Raw genomic sequence first — 24,534 nt, forward strand, 5'->3', positions numbered from 1 at the left:
TCAGTGTTGACTCCTGGTGATTGCCTGGACTAGTCCACGTGGTTTTCTTGATTTTCAGAAGTGGTTTGCCATTGCCACCTTCCTAAGGCTGAGAGAGTGACTGGCCCAAAGTCACCTAGCTGGCTTCATGCCTAAGGCAGGACCTCCTGGTTTCTAGCCTGGTGCCTTAACCACTACCCCAAACTGGCTCTCATTTCCTAATACAAATGTATAAAGTTCTGTTGCTTTAAAATAAGATGAAGAAAGCCTTCGGAGAACATATTGTTATATAGCTTTCTTCCAAGTATTAGCTTTTAAATACCAAAGTCTGGTATAAAAAAAAATAGAAACCAAAACTCAGAAAATATAAATCAAGTCACTAGGTTCAAAGGATAATACTAAATCAGTAGAAATAGCATTTGAAAAGCAATATGTTAGCATAGAAGAAGAGTATCTGGTTATTTGATAGTAAAAGACAACATTTTATTTTAGTGGTTAATCAAAGTAGCAGCATTGTGGGGTGGACCACTTCACAGTGGCTAGGAATATCATCATTAGTATTGTTCTTACTGCAGTTAGCAGAATGTTGATAAGTTTATGTTACTGGCAGAGGTGGGATTTCTTTTCTTTCATTGATTTCTTGGGAGGAGGCAGGGGGAAATCAGCTTTCTAGATATATTAAGCTTTGTTTCCTACCAATGATCAGTAGGAATTTGTGCCACTATTTAGTTATTTGCCACCAGAGTTTGATGGCTTGATCTCATGTGGCAGCTGTACAAGAAGGATTTGGGGGCTAGGTGTAACCTAAGACTGCAGGTTGCCTGTCAGAGTGCATATTTTCATTGTGTTTTAAACCTTTTCTTTTTTGGAAACTGGAGGAAATGGATAATATCTATAGTCATTCTAAAGAGGAATGCAAGAATAAGAATTGGGAAGCATGCCAAGTGCTTAATGAGCAGCATAAGTTAATGGACTGTTTTAACGAAGAGAGTAAAGTGCAGAATCAGCTTGCGTTGGAGCTACATAAAGCAAAAGGTAAGCAGAGTAAACTGCCCAGTAATGGACCATGGGCTTGGCCACAACTACATGAAGAAAGAAGGCATATCTAAATAGAGAGGAGAAAAATTCTTAGCAAGTAGGCAGTCATACACATTGAATAAATACTGGAATTCTGCTACCATGACAACACTTTTTCCAGTTGCTACAGTTTTCGCTTGACTATACTGCACTGCACATACATATTCATTCATTCTACTGTTTATCCACATACTTTGACAGTCCGAGCAGTTACAAATGTAAGTAGTCAGAATCAAGTGAGTACTGAATTATTCGCGAGACCCTATTAATTTGTCAGTTAATAAAGACGATAGGGAAAGCATGGCTTCTGGAATTCTTCCACCTCTCTTTACCGGAAGTGGCCATAGGAGGTGAGGTGTCTGTACTTCTTCAGTATAACAAAGTAACATGTTGCATCTCCTATATGTACACTTTCTATTCCAAGAACTAATCAGTGAGTGTGTATGCATGTTACCTATGGCTATGAGGGTCTAATCAGGGTGGATTCATAGATGTTTCCTCTGGGTGTGTCTATGTGTGAGGGACTACTCAGGGCAAGTATATATACATTGTGTATTTGTATCTGTGCTTCTACTCCCCCCGCCCCCATTTGCAAATATTTGTACGTGCACACTGGGAAGCGTGGGGTGGGCTGCATATGTTGCAGTCTGAATCATGTGATCAGAGGGAAGAGAGACTTAAAATGGAGCAGTCAGCCACACGGCGTAGCTGCCTAACTGCATTTCCCATAGGGATTCAGTGAGATATTTTCTGCAGTGTTTTTCTGTGTAGCCCACAGCCAGATCCAGCCCATTTTTTAATTAGATATTTCTTTTGCTAGCTTCTTCCATCACATAAAAGTTGGTCCATTCTGTTCTTTATTGCCATGTTGACAACAAAGGTATATATTACCAAGGCCATGGTTTTTATTGTTGTAATATATGGAAGCGAATGAGCCATCGGAAAAGCAGAATAAATTAAAATTGGGGAAAATTGAGAAGACTTGGACCACAAGTTCATTCAATACTGGATGACGTAAAACCAGAATGCTCACTGGAAACACTAATAATGAAGCAAAAACTTAAATATTGTGGAAACATAATGGAAAGAAAATAGTCATTGGAAAACACCTCAATATTTGGAAAAAAATTAAAGCAACAGAAAAAGAAGCCAAAGTGGTTAGAGAACTGTCATTGATAAAGGAAGCAGAAGCAGCCAGTGACAGACAATCCTGATTAAGCTATGTCCATCAAGTCAAAAAGAGTCGGAAGCAACTAACAACATGGAAGCTTTAAGGCAGGAGTATTTTGACTGTGGTGCTATGCTGTTGCAGAGCACAATATCTTAGATGGAAAAAAAACCCTTTTGTACTATGCTGATTATTTTGCCTACTAGATCAACCAGTGTTTTAATTGTCTGGTGCTTTAATGCTGATGTAATTAGAAGAGATGGTAAGCAATTACATATAGTAAAATTGACATTTTAAAAACAGTCTCCCTTCACTATAGAATCCAGTATTTTAGCTGCAACATTTATTATATTACTGTCTTGCATAAATTCTTTCAATGTTGTTCAGTAACAATTCAAACATTGTTATGCTGTTTGAATTGTAGGTCTCATTGAAGGTTATTTAACAGAGAGACATACTTTGGAAGAAGCTTTAAATCTTAAAGAAAAATCTGAGCATCGTCTTGTTGCAGAATTGGAAAACCTTAAAGCACAGATTCAAAGGTTAACCCAGGATAATGCAAGATTTGTAGAGGAACAAAAATTACTCACAAGTCAAAATAGAGCTTTGGCTGCCAATGTGGGAGAGAGAGAAGTTGGTAAGAAATGAAATATATATTACTCAATATATTAAATACACATAAATCTTGGCTGGTGAATAAGACTGCTAAAGTGATTTTCACTGTATTTAAAAATCTACTTAAAACAAAAGTAGGCATAGTTTTATGTTGGTTAAGCTGCAGTACAAGCATTATTCGTAGTAGCATTCAGAAGTAATATTTCTTACTCATGGATTAATGAAATGAGATTACATCTTTCCTGAAAAATTCCTCTGCATTGTGACCCACACCATATAGACATGATTATGCATGGGCTTTGGGGAAAGGGGGGTAATATTTTCACAAACTAAAATTTAAGAAGGCTATGGTGAAGTTTTCTTCTGGTTGACACCCTCTTTTGCCCCTGATCCTTGTGGGCTTACCTGGTAATGATGACAGGCAGCAGAAGTAGGTGGCTATGAGCTGCCACTTTAACTTCCCACAATTCTCATAGTACAGCTATATTGGAGCTACAAAGTAAAAATGGTAGCTAGACTCCTATGTCCTGTATTACTTGGAGTCAATCCTGGATCTTGCTGAGACAATGCTAGATGCCAATCATAGTCATAATTATAATTCTGGTATTTTGTTAAAAAAAAGTTAATTTATGGTGCAGTAACTGTTTAAAAGAATATTCATACAAATTTTGAAATATGACATATTCTTGGTATTGCTTTTTTTCCCTCTGTATATTAGAATTAATCAAGGAAATAGAGCGTCTAGCAAAAACAAAATTAGAACTGCAGTGTCAAGCAGAGAAAGATTGTTCAAATTTGAATACACAGATAAAAATCATGGAGATTGAACTTGAAGAACAGCTGAACAAAAATCAAAATCTAGCTGCAGTGGCATCTGAAGTTACTGACCTAAAACAACAAATGGAAGCTCTTGAAAGACAGCTGAAAAATCAGAGAGATTTCATGGATGTAAGAAAAATATGTTTAAAATCTTAGGAAAATTTTTTGCTAGCTCTCTGGCTTAAAGTTTTCTCTCAAAATAGAATATTATGCTAGTCTATGATAAAAATAAAAATTGTTAAAAATTAGTAATAAAAATTGTTTTGATTTTATTTGAAATCTAAAATAGATTCTAAGATCCGGAAAACTGATTTTCATTTTCTTAACAGAAACAAGCTATTGAAAGGGAACATGAACGTGATGAATTTCAAGAAGAAATTCAGAAACTAGAAATGGAGTTAAAACTTACAAAATCTCAAGCTTCTGGGAAGTCCAGAACCTATCTGGTAGGTAAAATCATTGTATATGTTATGCAAAACTTTTTTTTAGTGCTAGCTTGTAATATATGTATTTCATTGGCTGGGCAGCCTTGTGATTGAGGCAAGCGTTAAGGGAGTATATCAATGTGAAGAAGAATGAATATTAGAAATTGAATATTATGTGCTGTGATTATATGCAGGTTAAATAGGAAACCTACATTCCATCACAGTATGGTTTGGTTTTCCAATAAGTTCAGTATGAGTGTTTTGTTTTATATCGCTTCTTTATTGATATATCATGGGGACTGAATTTTTTAAAAAAAAGGTTTAATAGAGAAAAAAGTAAATTCAGCTACAAGATAGCAGAATTGAAACCTCTCAGGCCAGAGCTTCAGTAGATTTTCCCAAACCAAAGGAAATTAGTTAGAGTTGCTCATGGAGAAAGTGAAACTTTGTATTAGCAGGCTCATTCATTTCCTCAGATTTTCTTTGCTGCTAATCAGTAGCGAACAAATGAAGTCTGATGACTGCTTACTGACAGATCCGGAAACCAAGGTAGTTTTTTAACACTAGGGTCTTCCAAGCTTTTTCTGGAATTATTTTATGAAGTTTGGCAGACCACATAGGCTCTTTCAAGATCAGATCCAGGCTACAAATTAACCAGTCAACTTGATTCACTTTCCCCATGGCCATGGAGCATTTAAAGATTCCCATGGTGAAGACCTTTACAGGTAGTCTTTGGTTAACAACCCTAATTGGGACCAGAATTTCTGTCGCTAAGTGATGCAGTTGTTAGGCAAAACATCATGTGACAGCACCACTTAGCGACAGCAGTTTCAGTAGTCCTGGTTGCTGTTGTTAGGCCAGGACCTCACGCTTCTGTCCTGCCGCACTCACCTCTGCTTCACCTCCCCCCACCTCTGCCCTTTTGGCTGCCCTACACTCCACCGCCTCTGCTGCCTTGCACTCTGCTGCCCCCACTGCCCTGTGCTCTGCCATCCCAGCTTACCTTCGTCTTTTTCCTCCCACTGCTGACGAGGCACGTGTGTGTGGCCTGGCCCTTCACAAGGCAGCTGCTGGCTGCACAAGGTCTTCTGAGGGAGGCCACGTGCAGATCATTAGAGGCCTTGGAAGGGCCAGCAGAGGCCATGCACAGGCCGCCGAAGGCCTTGGGAGGGCCAACAAAGGTTGTGTACGGGTTGGCAGAGGCTGTGGGTAGATGGGTGCTGTGAATGTACATGCGCTACAGAGTGCGGTGGGCTACAGAGGACAAGATCCCTGGGATCTCATACTCGGTAGCGGACTCCTCAGGAGAAAAAGTGGCTGAAGCAGCTTAGTGGAGCAACTTGCGACCTCCCCTGCCAGCTTCCCTATTGACTGTGGGAAGCCAGGAGGGAAGGTCACAAATGGTGATCACATGACAGCAGCTCGCAATGTTGTAATTGCGAACTGGGCACCTGAACATCCAGATTGTGATCATCTGACCCCGGGGCCAGAACTTCAACTTCTGGTCATAAGTCCCTTTTTTCAGCACCTCCATAACTTTGAACAGTCATTAAACAAATGGATGTAAGCCAGGGATTAACTGTAGTGACTTTGAGGCTTCAGAAACAGCATTAAGTGTATCATCTATCAGATTCTTTGCATAGCTTTCTCAAGGCTTAAATGCTCTTTGATATAGATTCAGTTCCTAAGTAATTGAAAGATTATCTAAGGTATCTCTCCTTCTGCATTACTCCTTGCATATTTTTCTCTATCTGATAGCTAACATAGTAACTGGAATACATACTTGATTACCCAGCAGGAATGTGGATTGTAATTGCAGGTCCATTTGGCTACCAGACCTGTCAAACTCTTTAGAGACCAGCTGGATGCGGCATACTCTTTTTCATTTGCCATATAAAATCTGGCACGTTTCTTGTTAGTGTGGTTAAAAAGTGCTTCACTGATTTTTTTTTCAAAATCTTGAAATCTGTTTTTAAATACAAAACCAATAAAGAAGCAAAAATATCTTCTGGTAAGCTACAGTATATGGTTGCAAACAGCACTGATACAGGTGGTCCTTGCTTAATGACCACTTGTTCAGTGACCATTCAAACTTGTGATGGTGCTGAATGAGTGGTATTTACGACCAGTCCTTGGAGTTCTGGCCCTTGCAGTGTCCCGTGGTGATGTGGTCACCATTTGCAACTTTCTTTGCTGGCTTCCAACAAGCAAAGTCAATGAGGAAACTGACGGGAGGTTACAAATGGCAGTGATTCACTTAACTACGGCATCTGGGACTACTGGAATTGCCATTGCTAAGCGGCACAGTTACGTGACATCACGCTTTATGACCGCTTTGCTTACGATGGCAATTCTGGTCCCAATTGCTGGCATGAACTGAGGACTACCTATACAGTGTAAGCATTAAAAAGTTAAAGATGCATATTAATTAATTATAATTAGGCATACTATCTAAGCCTCCCCCCCCACTTTATTCATTTCTGATAGGAGGTAGGACTACATGAGACTATTTGTATCTTAGCATTTTTATTGCTGAATCATTAACTTTAGGATATGATGAATGTACTGTATAATTGGCTACATTGTGGGGTGAAGTTCAGTGTAGTGAGACTTGACCACAACACATGCAGTGGGATTTACCTTTTTTCTTCCTTGCAATGCCTTGGAATCTTTCAGAGAGCCTCCAGTTCCCTTGGAGTAAAATATCTTTAGGAGGGGCTAACTGAATACAGGCCTTCAGGTTTTTAGTACTGCCAAGGAGTCAATTTTGATTTGAAACAAATTGGACTAATAAAAATAAAAATATTATAATATATTTTCTAATTATTATTTTCTAATCTCTGAACTACGATTTGTGTTTGTTTTTACAGGTAGAATCTCTCCATAATGAAATAAAAGAGAGAATGGATGATTACAACAGGCTTTTTGCAGAAAAAGAGCAAGTAGAGAAAATCCTTACTGATCGTAATGAAGAAATAGAAAAGCTGGAAGGACAAGTCAGGGACCTGAATTGTCTGAATAGGGAGGAGGCGAAAAATGCTGATAAACTCATACAAGAACTGGAAAAAATGAAAAAGAAGGAAATTGAACTAAAAGACGTAAGCTTAATTTTATAATTGTACATTTTAATAAGAAATTTAGAAATTATACATGACAGCTAATAACTGAAATCTGTATTTTGTTCAAAATAAAAGACAGAGGTCAGTATACAAACTGCTCAGTGAAGATGGCAAAATGCAAACATGTAGCAAAAGAAGTGGAGCTACTCAACTATTTTGGCTCAGTCTCCTAAGAGAAGTGGGTATGTGTCTGCCAGGCAATTGTGAAGAGCAGGAAATGGTCTGAAGCTCAAGACTGATAGAAATACATTCAGGGAATATCTGTTTATTTTTAGTAAGTTTTTGCATACTATTCTTATCTCATTCTTTATTGGTAACTTTTTAAATAGATAGTGGGAATGTGTCAAGAGTATATATTCCCATCAGGATAACCCAAGGTGTGAAGGTCATACCAGCTGCCCAGGTAAAGCAAGTAGGCACCACTGTATATTGGGCAACAGTGATATAGGAAGATGCTGCAGGTGGACAATACTTTAGTGACAATGGCCAAAGCATCATTTCATATTGTGTGGGAGAAAGCAATGGTAAACTATTTCTGTATTTTACCAAGAAAACCACATGGATAGACAGTATAAGTGATTGAAAATATAGTGCCAGATGATGGGTCCCTCAGATCTGATGGCACTCAACGTAGTACTGAGGAAGTGCTGACGATCTTTCGGAGTACTAACAATATTAATGATGTGGTTAGATTAAAACATTCGGAATATCCAGTTGCTGATGTTGCCCTGTAGGAAAAGAAAATCCGAAGCTGCAAAGAATTATAGTGGGAACATGGAACATAAGGAGCATGAATATGGAAAAACTTAATGCAATAAAATATGAAATTCATCAACTATACATTGACATCTTAGGCATCAGCAAATAGAAATTGGGCTGGAACTGGACACCTTCAGTCAGAAGATCATACTGTTCACTACCTAGTACATGAAAAACAAAAAAATACAGCGTTGCTTCAGGAAGGATTTAGCGAGGACAGTGGGTATAATGCAATTGATGACTGAATAATATCAATTAGACTTTGTGGATAACGTTTTAATATGATGATTATCCAAGTTTATACTCAATGACTGATGTAGAAAGCCAAAGAATATCAAAAATACCAGTGTGCTCCATTAATTATTGAAAGGTCTTCAACCATGTCAAGCTATGAAATGGATGAGGAGGTCAAAAGAGGTGTAATCAAGTTTGCAAATGATATAAAATTGGGTGGCCAATTTTAATCTAAAATTGAATTCAAAATTATCTTCATGGGATTGAGAAACTGATTAAAAATGTCAGGGCAATTGGTGAAGAAGTAACACTGAGTTGAAGTTCTAACTCTAGTTCTTTATTACTTCTACCATACACAGAAATCTTGCCAGACTAAAGTTTCTCTGAGCCAAGAGAAAAATATCCCTGGGAAACTAAGGCGGTGCCAGCCTGACCCTCTTCCCCCCCCCCCCCCCACTTTCCACACTAAGCAGACTGAGACTCCTTTTATCAGTCTGGAATCCGTTCTCCTCTCCAGGCTCCATAGCATGACCTCCTTCCTCCTCAGGAAGACATTCCATCACAAAAAATAATTGAATGACATATAACAAACAAATGCAGAGTCCTTAGGAAGCAATTACCAGATTTACAGATACAGGTAATCCTCACTTACCGACCCCAATTGCGACTGGCAACTCTGTCGTCAAGCGACATGGTGGTAAAGTGAAACATTATGTGACTGTGCCCAACTTATGACATCAGGTCTTCAGTTCTGGCTGCAGTCGTTTTAAGCAAATCTCTGTGGGTTGTTGAGCACATCATGTTACCACAACTTGCCACTTCCTACCACCTTCCCTATTGACTTTGCTTGTAGGAAGCTGGCTATGAAGGCCACAAATGGTGTTCACGTGTCCTCAGGGACACTGCAATGGCCACAACTTCAAGGACCAGTCATAAATGTCCTTTTTCAGCGCTGTTGTAACTTCAAACAGTCACTGAATGAGGGGTTGGTAAGCAAGGGCTACCTGTATAAGATGAGAAATACCTGACTTCATAATAGTGGTTGTGAAAAAAATCTTGGCATAGTAGTTGAATTCCAACAATATAAATTAAAGAGTTATGGCTGCAAAAAAAGGAAAATGCAGTTTTAGTCTGCATCAGCAAATGTACATTTTCCAAATCATAGGAATTGATCATTCCACAGATCTCGCATAGAGTACAGTGTCCAGTTCCAGGCACAGTATTTTAAGAACTTTAAACATGTTCAGAGAAGGGCAGCAACGATAATCAAGGGAATAGAAGCTAAGTCCAATGAAGCGAGAGTTCATTATATATTTTAGTTACAGGAAGGGAGATCCCAGTTTAATGTTTCAAAAAGGACTTCTGGAATGAAACCAATTACCCAAAGCAGTGGGGGAACTTCTCTTTATTGGATGTGCTCAACAACAGATGTAAAGAGTGGTTTAATTTGGATTTTTTTACTGGACTGGATAGCCTAAATAGCTTCTTCAATTATAGGATTTTGTGATCTTGGACTACCTTCAGATTGGAGTATTAATGCATGCCAAATCCTTTCAAAAGAGGGTCACGTGATTACTGACTTTTACATCTGGAGCAGAGCTTGACTCTTGCTTTTGGTGCTCCTAGGGAGCTTAAATATCAACAGGCTGTAGGAAATAGCATTTACTTACGTATGCGATTTTTGATGTTTTATAGGATAAAGAAACATTGCAGCAGCAACAGAACAAAAATTTAATTCTGATTTCCACTTTGCAGTCTAAACTCGATGAAGTTAGACATAGAGTACTTACTGATACTAGTGTGGATCATATGCTAAACGAACAATTAAAAATACAAGAAGAACTTATAACGAAAAAAAGAGAGGTAAATTGAAATAAACATAACTCAAGACTCAGTAGAAAAAGTTTCATGTTGATTCTTCTCTGTTTGAAAATATAATTAGCAGTGAAAAATCCTACTTCAGGAATATAATTTATAAATGCATAATAACATCTGTAAAAGTCCACAGTACCTTTTTCTTTTCTTTGCAGATATTTATGCAGGTAGTCCTCGCATACCAACCGCTGGTTCAGCGACTGTTCAAAGTTATGACAGTGCTGAATGAGATTTACAGACAGTCCTCAAAATTGCAGCTGTCACAGCATCCCTGCAGTCATGTGATTGTCATTGGTAACTAGCTCACAATTACGATGGTCGCAGCAGCGTCCTGTGTTCACATGATCGCCATTTGTGACCTTCGCTGCCAGCTTCCAACAAGCAAAGTCCATCGGGAAGCTGGCAGGAGGTCCCAAATGGTGATTATATGACATCGTGCTTAACCGTGTGGGATTTGCTTAACAGCTGCAACTAGAACTGCCAGAACTGCCATCGAAAGTCGGTGTGGTCACATGATATTATGCTTTATGACCGCATTGCTTAATGACTATGTTCCCCATCCCAATTACCGTTGTTAACCAAGGACTACCTGAATCAAGGAATTAAACTCTTGAATTGTCTTTGAGTGGCAGTTGCAGGATTTATTTTATTTCTTGCTTCAAAGGTGCAGGAAATATATTGCATTCTTAGGGTGGGGCTCTTAGAAGCAAATAATTCCCATTTACTTTGAATTCTTTATCATGGTCTTTGTGACTCATACACATTGACTGTCATCTGTGCAGAGCCTGTTCAGAATCTTCTAAAGCTTACAGATTTCTTGGAAAAAGTCTTACTATCGAGGCAGGGGGCAGAATAGATCTCCAGATTGGGCTATGCCTTTCTATTCTTTTAGAATAGATTTCCCCTGTACCTTTTCCCATTGATAATCCTGCTGATCAGAGTGTGAAATCTACAGGGTTTCAGATACTTTCATTCTTTTTCCTTTGTGGTGGCCTTTGCAGCTCACAAGGAACATCTCTGCCTCCTCAAGCATCCCGATTTATTTTCTGTCAGGGGCAGATAGAAGATTTGATTCCATCTTCTCTCAAAAACAAGTTAGATTAGGTCTTAGGTTCTCAAAAAGCCTCCATAGTTAAATGGAGTGTGCAGAAAATATTTTCATACTCGCACAAAATGGCATTTGTTTGATTTCCACAATCCATATAAGGAATTGGGTCTCTTTTTAGCAGTTTCTAAACTCCCCTCTCACTTTCCTGATCTGAAGAAGAAAGAAAAGCAGGAAGTTTCTTTGGTGACTGATAAAGACTGAAGCTAGCACATTCATCACCAATTTTTGTAAGAGAGTTTGTAGCTCAGATTTGAAAATCTGAGGGTAAAGATTTTTTTCTTTTGATAGATTTTTAAGCTTTAGGAGTCTTTCTGACTGAAATATATATAATTTATATAAATAAACAATGTGAACTTTTATGGATACATGTTGATGGGATGATTGAAAATAGTAATACTTTGTTTAATTTCATAATTTTGTTTTGCTTCAGGCTGCAGATTTATTAGAACAACTTGAACAATTTAAAGAGAATTTAGTGAATAAAAATGAAGAAATCTTACAGCTGAAATCAAAGTTAGAAGTGGAAAAAAATGTTAACATCAACAAACTAATCCAATTGAAAGAAGAAAATGCACACCTGAAAGTATGCCTGCAATTTAATTCTAAGGGAAAATAATTTCTTTAGAGATTGTGCTGCCTAGAAATGGCATATAATTATCTTATTTAAGGAGAAAGCAAATGGATTATATGAAGGAATCATTTTTCCATTTCACTACCTATCATTTTAAAAAAACCTTCTTTCCTCCACGGTTGTCCTTCTCCTGACCCTGAATTGAAAGCTATATAACAAACTTTGTATTTGTGGGAGATTTTGTTGTGGCACAAAATTTGTTGTGCCACAAAAATCAATTCAAACTAGACCTAAATTTAAGCAAGTAACAATAAACATGGGTAAAATGGGTAGAACCATTGCACTAGGAGAGGACGGCATGCAAATCCTAAATCTGATTCCAGTGTCTCTGTTGAAAATTGGACTTCTTTAGAAGTACATTGAACTCAGTTCAATTTACAAATATGTTTATTCATTATATGGTTTTAAGAAAGGAATGCAGGGCAGTTTTTTTTTTCCATTTAAAGTTGTTGAAATATTAAGATTGGTGTTTTGGTAGACTTCCCGTCTAATATCTAGGAAAATTGAAAGAACACTAATCATTTTTTAACAGTAAATCATTGTTACAGACTGAAACTAGTGTAATGTTTTGCAGGCTGGCTCCCTTTAAATTAGAAGCTTACAACTTAAAACAATTTAGTGTTTGGTTTTCAGGGAAATAGGCATAAAGATACAAATAGAGCAAGGAACCTGCGAACATAAGTGACTGGTATGTAAGTACAAATTTGTATTAGGCATCTGGATAGAGGTACTGAAGGCTGTAAATTATAACTGGATTGTCTTTATATGCTACCTCATGTCTACATTCTACACATCAAAGTATATTTTGCTTTTAAAGCACAAGGCTCATAGGTGTCTCCTGCTTGAAAGTGTAAGTCTCTATCACTTACAAGCTGTGTTTAAATCTTGTTTGCAGCTTGGTGACTGTGCTCAGGTACTACTAAGGCTAAGAGAAAGAATCCTACGAACATAGAAAATAGGAAAATACGATACAGCACCTCATTGCATTTCTGAGCAGAATTAAATAACAGTGCAAAACGTATTTTATTAATCTTGCTGATCTGCAGACTAAAGGCAGTTTTAATCAAGGCTGCATTATCTCATAATATTCCTAATAGCAGAGGCATCAGCAGACATTTGTTCCAAATCAAATGTCAGAGAGAAGTTACTTTTTAATACATGTAAACTTTAAAAAGTTGAATTAACATAATATACTCCACCACATGGGACATATTTGGAGTGTCAACATACCACTTTTTTTTTGCCAACCGTAACAGATTGATTTGTCTAATGCAGAACTCTTTCTGTTAGGAAAACATTGAAAAATTGGCGATACAAAGTCAAAATCCAGGTGAAAATGAGCAGGTTATTCTGCAGTTTCTGAAATCCTTGCTTGAAGAAAAGAATCAAGAAACTGATCACTTGAATGAGCAAATAGAGAGACTGGAACAAAAAATAGAGAATAGCAAGGAAAATGAGGTAACAAAATACCACTTTCTAATTTGCCTGATAATGAATCTATTAATATATATTAAGGTAGTAAAAACTTTGGAGGTTAGAACAGATATTGTCATGAGTACTGATGGTGAGCAGGAGGGGGCCCCTATCCAGGGGGAAAACGCATGCGTAGTACTGAGGAATTAAGCAGCCATTCAAAGAGACACAGTTCAGACCCGCCTTAACTTTCGGGGTTTATCTGTCTGGGTTTTTCCCACGCTGCTTCAGTTTGTTAGGATTCTGTTTAATGTAGCAGTAATAAACACTAGAGACCTACTCCTCGTCTCAGCATGATTTCTGACTGTTAGGACAGATATAACAACAAAATTGCTACAAGCTCAAGCATGCGAAGATATGAATTTAGAAGTTTCTACTGCTTTCAGTATTAGAGGATTTTATTTATTGGCCTAAATGTGGCAAATAATGGTTTGCTTGAGTCATCATTTCTTCTTAGACCACAATCAATCACGTTTTTATTTGAGTTCCTAATTAGGCTCTACTTCTCCAGTATTAAAAGTCATTAAAAAAAGCTCTCCACGTAGATCACATAAAATATAAATATAATATGTTTATAACATACATTTAAAAATACGAAAGTTATGTGTTAGAACTAATGTCTAGTGCTATTTCAGGTTCTGGAAAAGGAAATGCTTGAAACTGAAGTCATGAAATCCATTATAGAAGAACTCCATAGTGAGAAGGAGCAGTTGTTAAGAAATAAAGCAGAAGAAGTCGAACAGCTCCATAAAGTAATTGAGAAGCTTCAGAAGGAGTCAGGAGTTCCTGTACCCGTGTATCATGAAGCTGAAAATGGGCAAGGCAATCCAAATGACTTTTCTTTGGAAGAACAAGAAGAGAATCTTGGAAATCAATTGAAGGAAGGGTCACAAAGTCTTATAGAAAACAGAAGGAATGATGACAACCGTGTGTTGCTTAATAACAGTCAGAATGAGCTTCAGAGACAACTAGAAATGTCTTTGATGGATAGGGAAACTTTGCAGAAGCTGCTTAATGAACAAGAATCTCAGTTTGAAATGGAATTTAATATCCTAGAAAAAAATCTTGAAAATGTTCAGGAGTCTTCTAGACAGCACTTTTCTGAACTAACATCTTTACAGTTGTTATATAAAGAATTGCAAGAAGAACACATGCTTCTGAAGATGTACATAATGCAAAAGGAAGCTGAAATGACAGAGATGAATTCATGTACTCAAGATCTTGAAGTTAACCTGAGAGAGAGAGAAATGAAACTGTTAGAGACAGAACTACAACTCCAGATAGTATCAGAGCAGAAAGTAGAGCAGGCAGGTAAAGTTCAACATATGAGAGAAAATGTTGTGAAACTTGAAAATGAACTTAATATTATGACACAAACACTGTTCAACAAAGAGACCACTTATCAAAGAGAGATAAGTGAACTTCAAGCTACTGTTGCAGAACTGAAGTCTGAAATTGAGAAAAAGGTGGAGGAACTAGAAATACTAAGATCTGAAAAAGATTTGTTTAGCTCACAGTTGAAGACACCTATGGAAAAAGACCAAGACAACTGCCAAAAAGAAATTAAATATCCTAAGTCACTGTTTGATCTTGCTGCTTTTTTCCCTTCTGAGGAAAAAGAGAAAGGGGAAGAAGAAAGAGATTTAAGTAATATGCTTTCAGCATCTGCTGAATTTTCTTTTCCACTGGTATGTATTAATGCCCAATTATTGCTAAATCTTAAACAGGAGAATCAGAGGATTAACATGTGTGATTAAGAAAAATTCAGATGTACAGGGAAATAATCATTTCTCTGTAAGGAGAATGTGCCCATCACCAGTAGTAGTAGCTTGCCTAGCCATCGTAGCAAGACTTATATTGCTGTATTGCATCTCTACAGAATTACTCTCTAGATATATTATCAAAAGGATGGGTTGGTGTATGTACATTTATTGATCGATTGATTGATTGGATTGGATTGGATTTGATTTGATTTATTATAGCCACCCATCTCACATAAGGTGACTCACTCTATATTAGTAATGCCACATTATCAGTTAGAAAAAAACCCCCACAACTTCAGGAAATTTCAAACAAGTTCATTCTGAAGTATCACTGAATGCTAGAAGTCCAAGAAAAACGAACTTCCTGCATATGTACTGAGAAATGTAGTTGAGCTTCATTTTCTTCCATATATAGCTGCAAAGAAAAGGCTTTTCTTAGAAGCAAGATGTTGGCACAAAGCTCTCCATTTTCTATTTTATCTCAGCTAATGTTGAGAAGTATTCAATTTACAGCAGTTTTCTAAAGATTTGTATTATTTTGCAGGAGGAAGATAGTATGACTAATCTGCAGATCTCCAGCAAAAATCCAAATACTCACAATAAACAACCACAAGACATCCCTTTCATTCAGGGAGAGCAAACAGATCCTGATGAAGGGCAGCAAAATCTGAAACCTCTTTTTCAAAAAATGCAGCAATTGAATCATGCTTCTCAAAGCTCACAAATCTCTCAAACAATATCAGATCGCTTTCAGAAAATAATCATGAATACAACCTTGTGGGATTCACCTGAGAATATGAGAAAAGAGAACAAAAGTTTAGAGTTCCAAGCAAGTCTTTCCTTAACACCCTTCTCAGAAGCTGATGTTATGCATAGTAAAGCCTTTGAAAGCCTAAGCTCAGAGAACTCAGTCATCCAGGAAGACACCCCTAGATTTTTAGAATGGCCATATTCTAATGGCAGTGAGGAAGCAGCAGCCAATCTCCACTTCCTGTCTTCTGCATTCCCAGAACCCACCTCTTCTATTAACAAGTGCAATGGTGTACAAGAAAATGTAACAGTAAGTGATTGATGATTTCCAAACTCACATTGCTTTGTTGCTGAGTCATGTATCTTCAACAGTTCCCATGGCAACTAAATGAGTGAAGAATAGTAAGTACTCTGTCATAGTCCTTTTTATAGCATTTCACCATGAACTCTTGTCAGGAAAGTAAAGGTAATTCTGAGATAATACTACCATGTCCTTTTAGTAATCAATTATATGTAAGTGACTCCTTGAAAGCAAATATAATTATTTTAGTGGATACAAGGAAATAAGCACAATTGGAGAGATCTGATCTAGTAAGAGAGCTATTGTAACAGTTGAATATAGGATTCTTCACAGTCATTAATGGTTCCAAGGAAAGTGGTACTGATTATCTCTGTGTATGCTTCAAAAATGATTGGGAAGAAGTGCTTCAGATCTCCCACAAGTGCAGCATCTCTCTGTATACATTAAAGCAGACTGTCTTTTTTGGGCTTCTGCCCAAGCCTATAAGAATGTAGATCTGCTTTAAAAGAATTAATTCAGTGTGATTCGTAAAGTAACTGTACTTTTTTCAGGTTGACATGAAAACCTAAAAAAGAGGGGCTGCTTTAATAAATATAAGAGAGGTACTGTGATCACACAAGATCCAAAATACTTCTGAATAATATTCAAAGTGTGCACAGTTGATTATGTTGAACCGTGCAAGCTATAAAAGCAAGTTTAGCTAGATTAAGCCAAAGGTTTATCTACTCCAGTATCTTTTTTCTGCCTGGGTAGCTTCCAAAGCATTATTTCTCATGGAAGCCAGATACAGTAACTACTGCATTGGTTGCTGGATGATACAGTGATCAAAGGTGTTCAAAATAAAAAGGGTAATTATGAGAACAATTTAAGAGATGGAACGTTAAATCCACTTTGGTCCTGGGATTCTCAAGAACAGCCAAAGGCATCTCATGAGCCATATCTTGGCAGATGAATTCTCAAGGCAAGGTGAAGTTATATACAGTAGGTTGAATCCAATGAAAGGTGCTTAGTCAAGATGATTAGCAGGCACGGTTGGGTGAAGCAGATAAAATCTGCTAGATTACAGCAAAAACTTTTGAGACCCTAAAATAAATCATGCTGACTGAATTTTTTTCTAAGATAATACTGTAGAAGAATATTGCTTTAATAGAGAACTAAAGCAACGTGAAGCTTTATGTAGGCTGTCAAGAACTATGGTACAGTACTCTTGCCCGCACCTGAGAAGCTCATTGGCCTGAAGATGGATCTGAGTTTTACAGTATCAGTCTTCTGTGTGCCTAAAGAGATGTACTATCTGCCAGAGGTTCATCCTCTAAGAAAGAAAAAATGGCAAAGTATTCTTTAATTGGGAGTTTCTAAAGGAAATAAGGGAAAAGATTTAACTTCCCAGTCTATCACTACAAATTTGGCTAGCCAGCATATTAGGCAATTATAAGATAGAAATGTGCATCTCATAACTCGCAAGGAAATCAAGAATAAATAAAATATCTTGAGAAAATAGAAACTAGTTTTCCTATCCACTTGCTCACTTGTAATTTCCTTTCAAGCTGTTCTTTTCTAATGAAAACATGTAACTGAAAGAGGAGCAGGCATTCTGTTCCAGTCATACCACCAGGGGAATGAACTTCTGGACTCAGATGGCCATGTGTTTGTCCTACAACATGTTCAGTTATGTGGACACACTCCCCTCGATCAGGAGAGTATCATCCAGAGTACATAGAAGGAGAATTGTTTAGATTACCAAAATTTTGCAAGAAGTGTTTGTGTTTTGTGAGGTCTTTTAATGTATTACTGATAGGAATTATGGTGGGGGCAACAGTTCCTTGCACAATGAAGCTAGAGCTCTTAGCTGAGCAAGGGTTCTGAGGAAACCACTTACCTTTCTTATGTTCCAGATCTTGCAGTTGTTTGTTATTCAGTTGGATGTTTTGCCCCTTCTGAATGGAGTTTTTTCCTGAGTAGGGTTTTCTAGTAAAACTGGGTTCTTGCAGTACTAAGTCTGCTGCTTCTAGTGCTCTGGGAACATTGGGGATTTTTGTAATGCTCAGGACTGGAGTGTTTATTTCAGTATCTAGACAAGTCCTCCCTGCAGCAGAACTTCCCGTGAGAACAAGAGTTTCTGTAGAAACCTAAGCTTTTCCTCAGAAGAGATCTCTACAAGTTGGGGTGCAAACATATTCTCTCAATACCTACTTCAGTGTTCCTTTGGATACAGTATAGTATGAATTGTATGTAAACTATGTAGAATATTGCTTCAAAATATTCAGCAGTGGGGACTCAGTTAATTCTTCATTGCTTGTGGTTCTCTGAAAAGATTCAACCTTTGCTGAAGGGGTGTACAGTCCTTGAATATAGAAGTTCACAGTTGGTTATTTTCCTCGAATCAGTCGTTATCCTATATGCCCAATATTCAGCAAGGACCAGCAGTGTGTTTGCACAGCTAATACAGTGTTAAATTGGTCATATTAACACATAACGTACGTACATGCTGCTTAGGATGCTGTAGTGTAATTTGAAAACTGTTCAGAAACTTACGCTTCATATTGTTTCAGCCATATGGTCATGTGGAGCTTGTGACTCTATTGTCATAGCAGCTTCCCTGGCCAGTGGTCTATTTCAACAATCACAATGTAGATTATGACTGATTTAGCCCTATATAATTTGGGACCAGGCTCTTTGAAAGATTGGATGGTTATCTATCTATCTATCTATCTATCTATCTATCTATCTATCTATCTATCTATCTATCTATCTATCTATCTATCTATCTAATTTGTCACCACCCATCTCCTCCGACCAGAGGAGGATGTGCGGTGACAAATTTGGGAAGAATGTGAGAGAGGACCTTACAACTGAGTAGCTATTCTCAGACACAGAAGTTCTCTGCTAAAGGAGTCCAGATCAATTTCATCTTTCCTAGTTTTTGCCCAGACATCCTAAGTCGATCTTTATTTTATTATAAATGAATGTATTTGCTGAAGCAAGTTGTAACGGGTGGGCACTTTTTATTATTTATATTTTTGTGGTTGTGTTTTGGTTTTGGTATTAATTTGTAAATTTCTGTTTATAATTGTCATTGTTAGTCCATTTAGCTCTATGTTTAGAACAAAAGAAGGGAAAGGGAACATAAACACGGGCTATTAATTAAATAAATAAAAGCAACAGTGGTTGTAAATCAATATGTAATGTACGTAGGAATTCATTTCATTTTTCTGTATTCACATCTGAATAGGTAAACGATGCTGAAGTCTTCTCTCTGATGCCACCTGAGTTACAAGATGGTCTAAAACTGACAATGTCCAGACTTCAAAATGCAAGCACTGAATATGGAAGCAGTGAGTTCATGGATACATACTTCCTAGGATTAATGGGGACATTCCATGACTATATTTTGGGCTCAGACTGTTAAACAAGGAAATGAAATACCTTAAAAAAACAAAAGCTGTAAATAATGTAGTTAAGTTAGAAGTCTTTTTCAGAATGATCTTCTATCTGCATATGCTGCATCTCTAGTTAGCATGGGCAGTGACTTGGATATATGGGAGATGAAGTAAAGTGTACTTAGAGAGCACCAGGTTAGGGAAATCATTTGAATAGAAATTAAATACAGAAAGCTAACAAGAAACCACAAGTAGTAGAAGATAATGCTACCATTTGTTGAACATTGTCCACCACAGAGAACCAAATTTTGCCTTTTCCTTTGTCACATTGTATACCTTATTATGGTTGGTCACAGTCAGCCAGATGTTTAGACTGGATTTGGCATTTTTATCCACTTATCAAGTCCTTCCCAAGGACCTAGGATAGGCAGATGTTGTTTGATGGTGTTAAAGGTATCGCAGGATGTAAGCTGTTCCAAGTAAAGCTGCCTTTTGCATTTGACTGACGGTGATTTTGTCAATGCCAATGGTGTTCAAGTGGTGCTCCAGATGTTTTGGAATTGCACCCAAGGCACCTATTACTCTTGGTACTATCTTTGCTTTCTTTTGCCACAGTGGTTCTACTTCTATTTGCAGGTCTTTGTATTTTGTGATTTTCTCCAGCTGCCTCCAGGTATTGCAGTGTCCACTATCCAGACTTTTTTGTCTTTTTAATCAACAATTGTTAAGTCTGGGGTGTTGTGTGGCAGGTGCTTGTCTATTAGAATTCTAAAGTCCTAGAGCACTTTGGCATCTTCATTTTCTATTACTTTGTCTAGTTTGTGGTCCCACCAGTTCTTGCTTGCAGGCACATGGTATTTCTTGCAGATATTCCAATGCACCATTGTTGCTACTTTGTCATGCCATTGTTTGTAGTCTGTCTGTATGATCTTCTTGCAGCAGCTAACTAGATGGTCCACTGTTTCTTCAGATTCTTTGCAGAGGTGGCATTTGCTGTCTGTTGCTGCCTTCTCAATTCTGGCTTTACAAACATTTGTTCCTAAGGCTTGGTCTTGTGCAGCCAGAATTAGCTCCTCTGTCTCTTTCTTCAACTTTCCTTCTGTTAGCCATTGCCAGGTCCTGTTGTTATCTGCTTTGCCTGCTAGGCTTTTATGTACTGGCCATGTAATACTTTGCTTTGCCATGTCTCTTTTCTATTGTTCGTTTCATCTTCCTTAAAGACCAGTTTGATCTCTTTGGTATTCAGTAAACCTTCATGGTGTACTAGCTTCAGTGCATCTTCTTCCTTTGCAATGTTCCACACTCGCCTATGCTCCTTGGTAAGTAGAGTCTGTCAACATCACCACATGGATGAAGGGCATGATTCATTGTCATTATTTTTCTGGACTTCCTATCCAGGACTTCTAGCTCAGCTTGAGCCCAGTCCACTATTCCAACTATGTCTCTTTTGTCCCTCTGCTGTTTGGACAGTTTCCTTCTGCTCAGATGGAAAGAGTTTGTTTTCAGCTAGATGCTGTTAGACTGCATCAGCTACCACACCAGTTAACAATTTGAAAGTTGTTTGTAAGCAGGTAATTGACTTGTAGTTGCCTGGTACTGCCCCTTTTGTTGGGTCTTTCATTATCAGGTAGGTTTTGCCATATGTTAACCAATTTCACCTCCTTGCAGTATGGTGTTAAACTGCTTGGCTACGAGTAGGTGCAGACCAGTCAGATGTTTCAACCAAAAACCACACAGTTCCTCTTCACCTGGTGCTGACCAATTCTTGATCTTCCTTGACCTTTTCTCCATCATTTCTGCTGTTATTACAAGTTCTTTCATTTCAGCTTCTTTTTTTTTCCTTCTCCATCTCCTTTATCCAAGCTGCATTCTTGTTGTATTTTTGGGAGGTTTCCCATAGCTGTGCCCAGAACTGCACTGTTTCTTCATTGTCAGGTGTTGGCTGGTTCATTGCAGTCTCTCCATTGATGGATTGGTAGAAACATTTCTGATTCAACTGAAATTGGAGAATTCACGCTTCATGTCTGTTAACTTTCTTGGCTGTGGCTGTTATTTTCTGCTTTATTATTTCCAGTGCTTCCTTGAACTTCCTTGTCTCTAGGTGATATTTCTTGATCAGGTATTCTTTGGTCTTCTTGTTCTTCAGCTTCTTTGCTTCATCTGTTCTAGCTTGCTTGCATCTGATCTTAGCATGCTGATCTTATTTTCCAACCTGACCTTCAATTTTGGTGATGCACTGTTTGGCTTTTTTTCTTGTTTGTTAATTTTGCATCCAGGGTCTTCAGTTAAAACTGCAGCTGTGCTGTACATCAGTTGATTTGTTTCTTGCAGTGAGCTGGTGCTTCCATTTGATATTACAGTGTTGGCATCTTTTAATACTTGTGCCAGCTGTTTTTTTTGTAACAAGCTTCAATGCAGGCAGCCTAACTCTGTTGTTTTTGTGCTGTTCTAGATGCTCAGTTATTCTTCATATCAGTTCCTCTTGTTTTTCAGTTAGAGGACTTTGCTCTTCCTGAGGAGAAGGCAGAGGAAAGGGTGCCTGGTTTGGGAATGAAAATGGTTCAGTAGCGATGCTGGCTTCCTCTACTGCTGACTCCCCCTGGTTTTCCTCTGCTGTCTTGAGCTAGTTCTGGCAAGGTTTCAATTTCTTTGCCTTGGGTAGACCTTTGCAGTTCTTCCAATTCTACTTCTCTGAGTACTTTATTTTGTATTATAAATCGACATTGATCTGCTAGCCTCTGTTTTGTTCTTTCTGATTCTGGATGTTGTTCTTTCCAGAACTGGTGCATTCTTTTCAGATATCTTCTTCTACTTGGACTTCATTTGTAATAGCAAATAATTATTTCTTTGTCCTCAGTCTTCATATTTCTGTGACAGGTAAGCAACTTTTCTTTCAGTAGTCCTGCAGCTGCTGGCCCTGGTTGCTCAGCCAAGAGTCCTGAGACTGCTTTTTACCAGTTGTCCAGGAACTCCAGCACCTAGTGTGGCCCTTGTTGACCTAGGTGACAACTGATCCAGTATAGGTTTCTGTAAGCTACGTCTCACCATTTTGTTTATCTGGCTCTCTGATGAGACCTGTCCAGTATAGTTGAACCTGTGGCATAGCTCTCATTCTCCTTGGAGCACGCAAGCCCCACAACCGTATCAAGGTAGTGCCTCGCTGGAGGTATACCGTATTATATATAATAATTATATATTATATACATTATTATTATTATCAAAAAATACAAAATGGAAAAAACAAAAACATAAAAACAATAAGAAAGAACAATAAGAAAGAACAAATGAACAGAAAAGGGGTTACAATCCATTTATAGATATCCCATATCCATCAAATGTTAAACAATATTTAAATGTTTCTAAATAAAAGAATAAATGATAATATTTTGTTGCAAAATATTGTGAAATCTATGCCAAATGGAAACATACTACATCATTTTTTGATTAGTAGATAAAATTGCTTTTTCAAAAACAGATAAATTACATATGTCTTGAATCCAATTCTTAATTTTGGGATTAATCCTACTTTTCCAGTTTTTCAAAATAATTCTCTTAGCAACACCCCAGGCCTGGTATAACCATAATTCCTCAAAAATAGTCAGATTCCAAAGTTTAAGGACCTAATTTAACATAACATTAACATCTTTAGCACTAAAGGATTTCCCCATAAATCTACTCTTATTAGTGAAAGTGAACACAGAGCCAGCAAACAGCACAACCTTTTTCTGAAAGTCAAGTACAAGCTGGTGCTATTAACTCACCCTTTTATAATGGAGGAAACCAAGGTTAGTTACACAATTTAAATGATACTCAGATGATTAGACAACTGCTGGTTCATTTGCATCAGCTCTTTGTTTCAATAACATACTTAATACTCTGTTTTTCAGGTACTAGTTTAGATTTAATACTTCAGCTTAATCAGGCAGAGCCAGAAAATAAGGTATACCAAGACAGCAATGCCATGGCTTCTCTGCAATGTTTTGGAATGACTCCAGATGTCACTGCATCAACAGTAAAAGAAACCGAAATGTTGTCACAACAGTTGAAGGTAATACCTGGAAAATAAACTGGTAATCTACTATCTATATGGAAACAGCAATATCTTAAATATGATATTTGTTGATTTCAACAGAAGCCAGGGAAAAGTTTCCATTTACTCTGTCCTCTTTTTAGTATTTTTCTTACGTATACACAGCAAGTATTGCTGAAGTATAACTCCATACTTCCCTCATCATTGACTATATGGACTGTGATTGTTGAGAGTTGTACTTCTGCAATGTCTACACAGCTATACATTTCCACTGTCCTCCACCACAAAAACCTTTACATGGGGATGAATAATAATAATTAAAAATCTCCCTCTTCTTCAAGGGCCCAGTATGTAGGAAGTCTTCATTTACAAACTGCAACGTAGCAGAGAGTCAAACTATTTCAAATGGTAAATGCCTTGTTAAGTGTTGGCTTTTTGTTCTCATGCAGTAATGTATTTGACTCTTTTTCAGAATGTGCTAAAGATGGTGTGTGACGAGAGTTACAAAATACTAGTTCTGTCAGAAAAATCTCTACCTCTCGATGATGGTGATAAGATTCAACAAGTTCCGTCAGTGGAGGGTTGGCAAAGAGAGAGCCTAATCTTGCTTGATATAATACAATCACTGAAGAGTTATCTCAAACAATCCGATAAAGAAAATCAGGTACATTGATATTACAACTTTTTTTTACAGTTAGCCAGTTACTGCTGCTACTACTACTACTACTATTATTAGTATTATTATTATTCACAACAATGTAAAATCACAGCTGCCAGTTCTTTCGCTGGCATTGGCCTTCATTCGCATCGAGTTCTTCCCAAGAACCTAAGATGTTGTAATGTATTGGCATAGTATATGTGCAGATCCAAGCAGTGTGGCCATTTGGAATTGACAGATGGAAATTTTGTCGATGTGCAGATTTTCTAACTGCCATCCAAGGTTTTTGGGAATGGCACCCAGTGTGCCAATAACCACTGGGAACACCACTGCCAGTTTATGCCATAATCTTTCAACTTCGATTTTTAGA

The 24,534-nt window shown here is 37.6% G+C and overlaps 1 protein-coding gene across 3 annotated transcripts in view; it reads left to right on the forward strand.

Moving 5' to 3' along the window:
• Window positions 1-24,534, forward strand: part of PCNT (pericentrin) — a 92,746-nt gene that overhangs the window by 42,144 nt on the left and 26,068 nt on the right. For all 3 annotated transcript variants that reach the window (XM_063317793.1, XM_063317792.1, XM_063317794.1), the window contains 13 exons: window positions 858-1,014; window positions 2,649-2,861; window positions 3,558-3,787; window positions 3,988-4,104; window positions 6,954-7,181; window positions 9,891-10,058; window positions 11,609-11,761; window positions 13,100-13,267; window positions 13,918-14,970; window positions 15,590-16,105; window positions 19,329-19,431; window positions 23,364-23,524; window positions 23,979-24,170. In XM_063317793.1, the coding sequence (XP_063173863.1) occupies window positions 858-1,014; window positions 2,649-2,861; window positions 3,558-3,787; window positions 3,988-4,104; window positions 6,954-7,181; window positions 9,891-10,058; window positions 11,609-11,761; window positions 13,100-13,267; window positions 13,918-14,970; window positions 15,590-16,105; window positions 19,329-19,431; window positions 23,364-23,524; window positions 23,979-24,170 (3,459 nt within the window). The remainder of the gene's footprint in view (window positions 1-857; window positions 1,015-2,648; window positions 2,862-3,557; window positions 3,788-3,987; window positions 4,105-6,953; window positions 7,182-9,890; window positions 10,059-11,608; window positions 11,762-13,099; window positions 13,268-13,917; window positions 14,971-15,589; window positions 16,106-19,328; window positions 19,432-23,363; window positions 23,525-23,978; window positions 24,171-24,534) is intronic.

This window comes from Candoia aspera, chromosome 1, assembly GCF_035149785.1.
Source record: "Candoia aspera isolate rCanAsp1 chromosome 1, rCanAsp1.hap2, whole genome shotgun sequence".
In the NCBI taxonomy this organism is placed as follows: Eukaryota; Metazoa; Chordata; class Lepidosauria; order Squamata; family Boidae; genus Candoia; species Candoia aspera.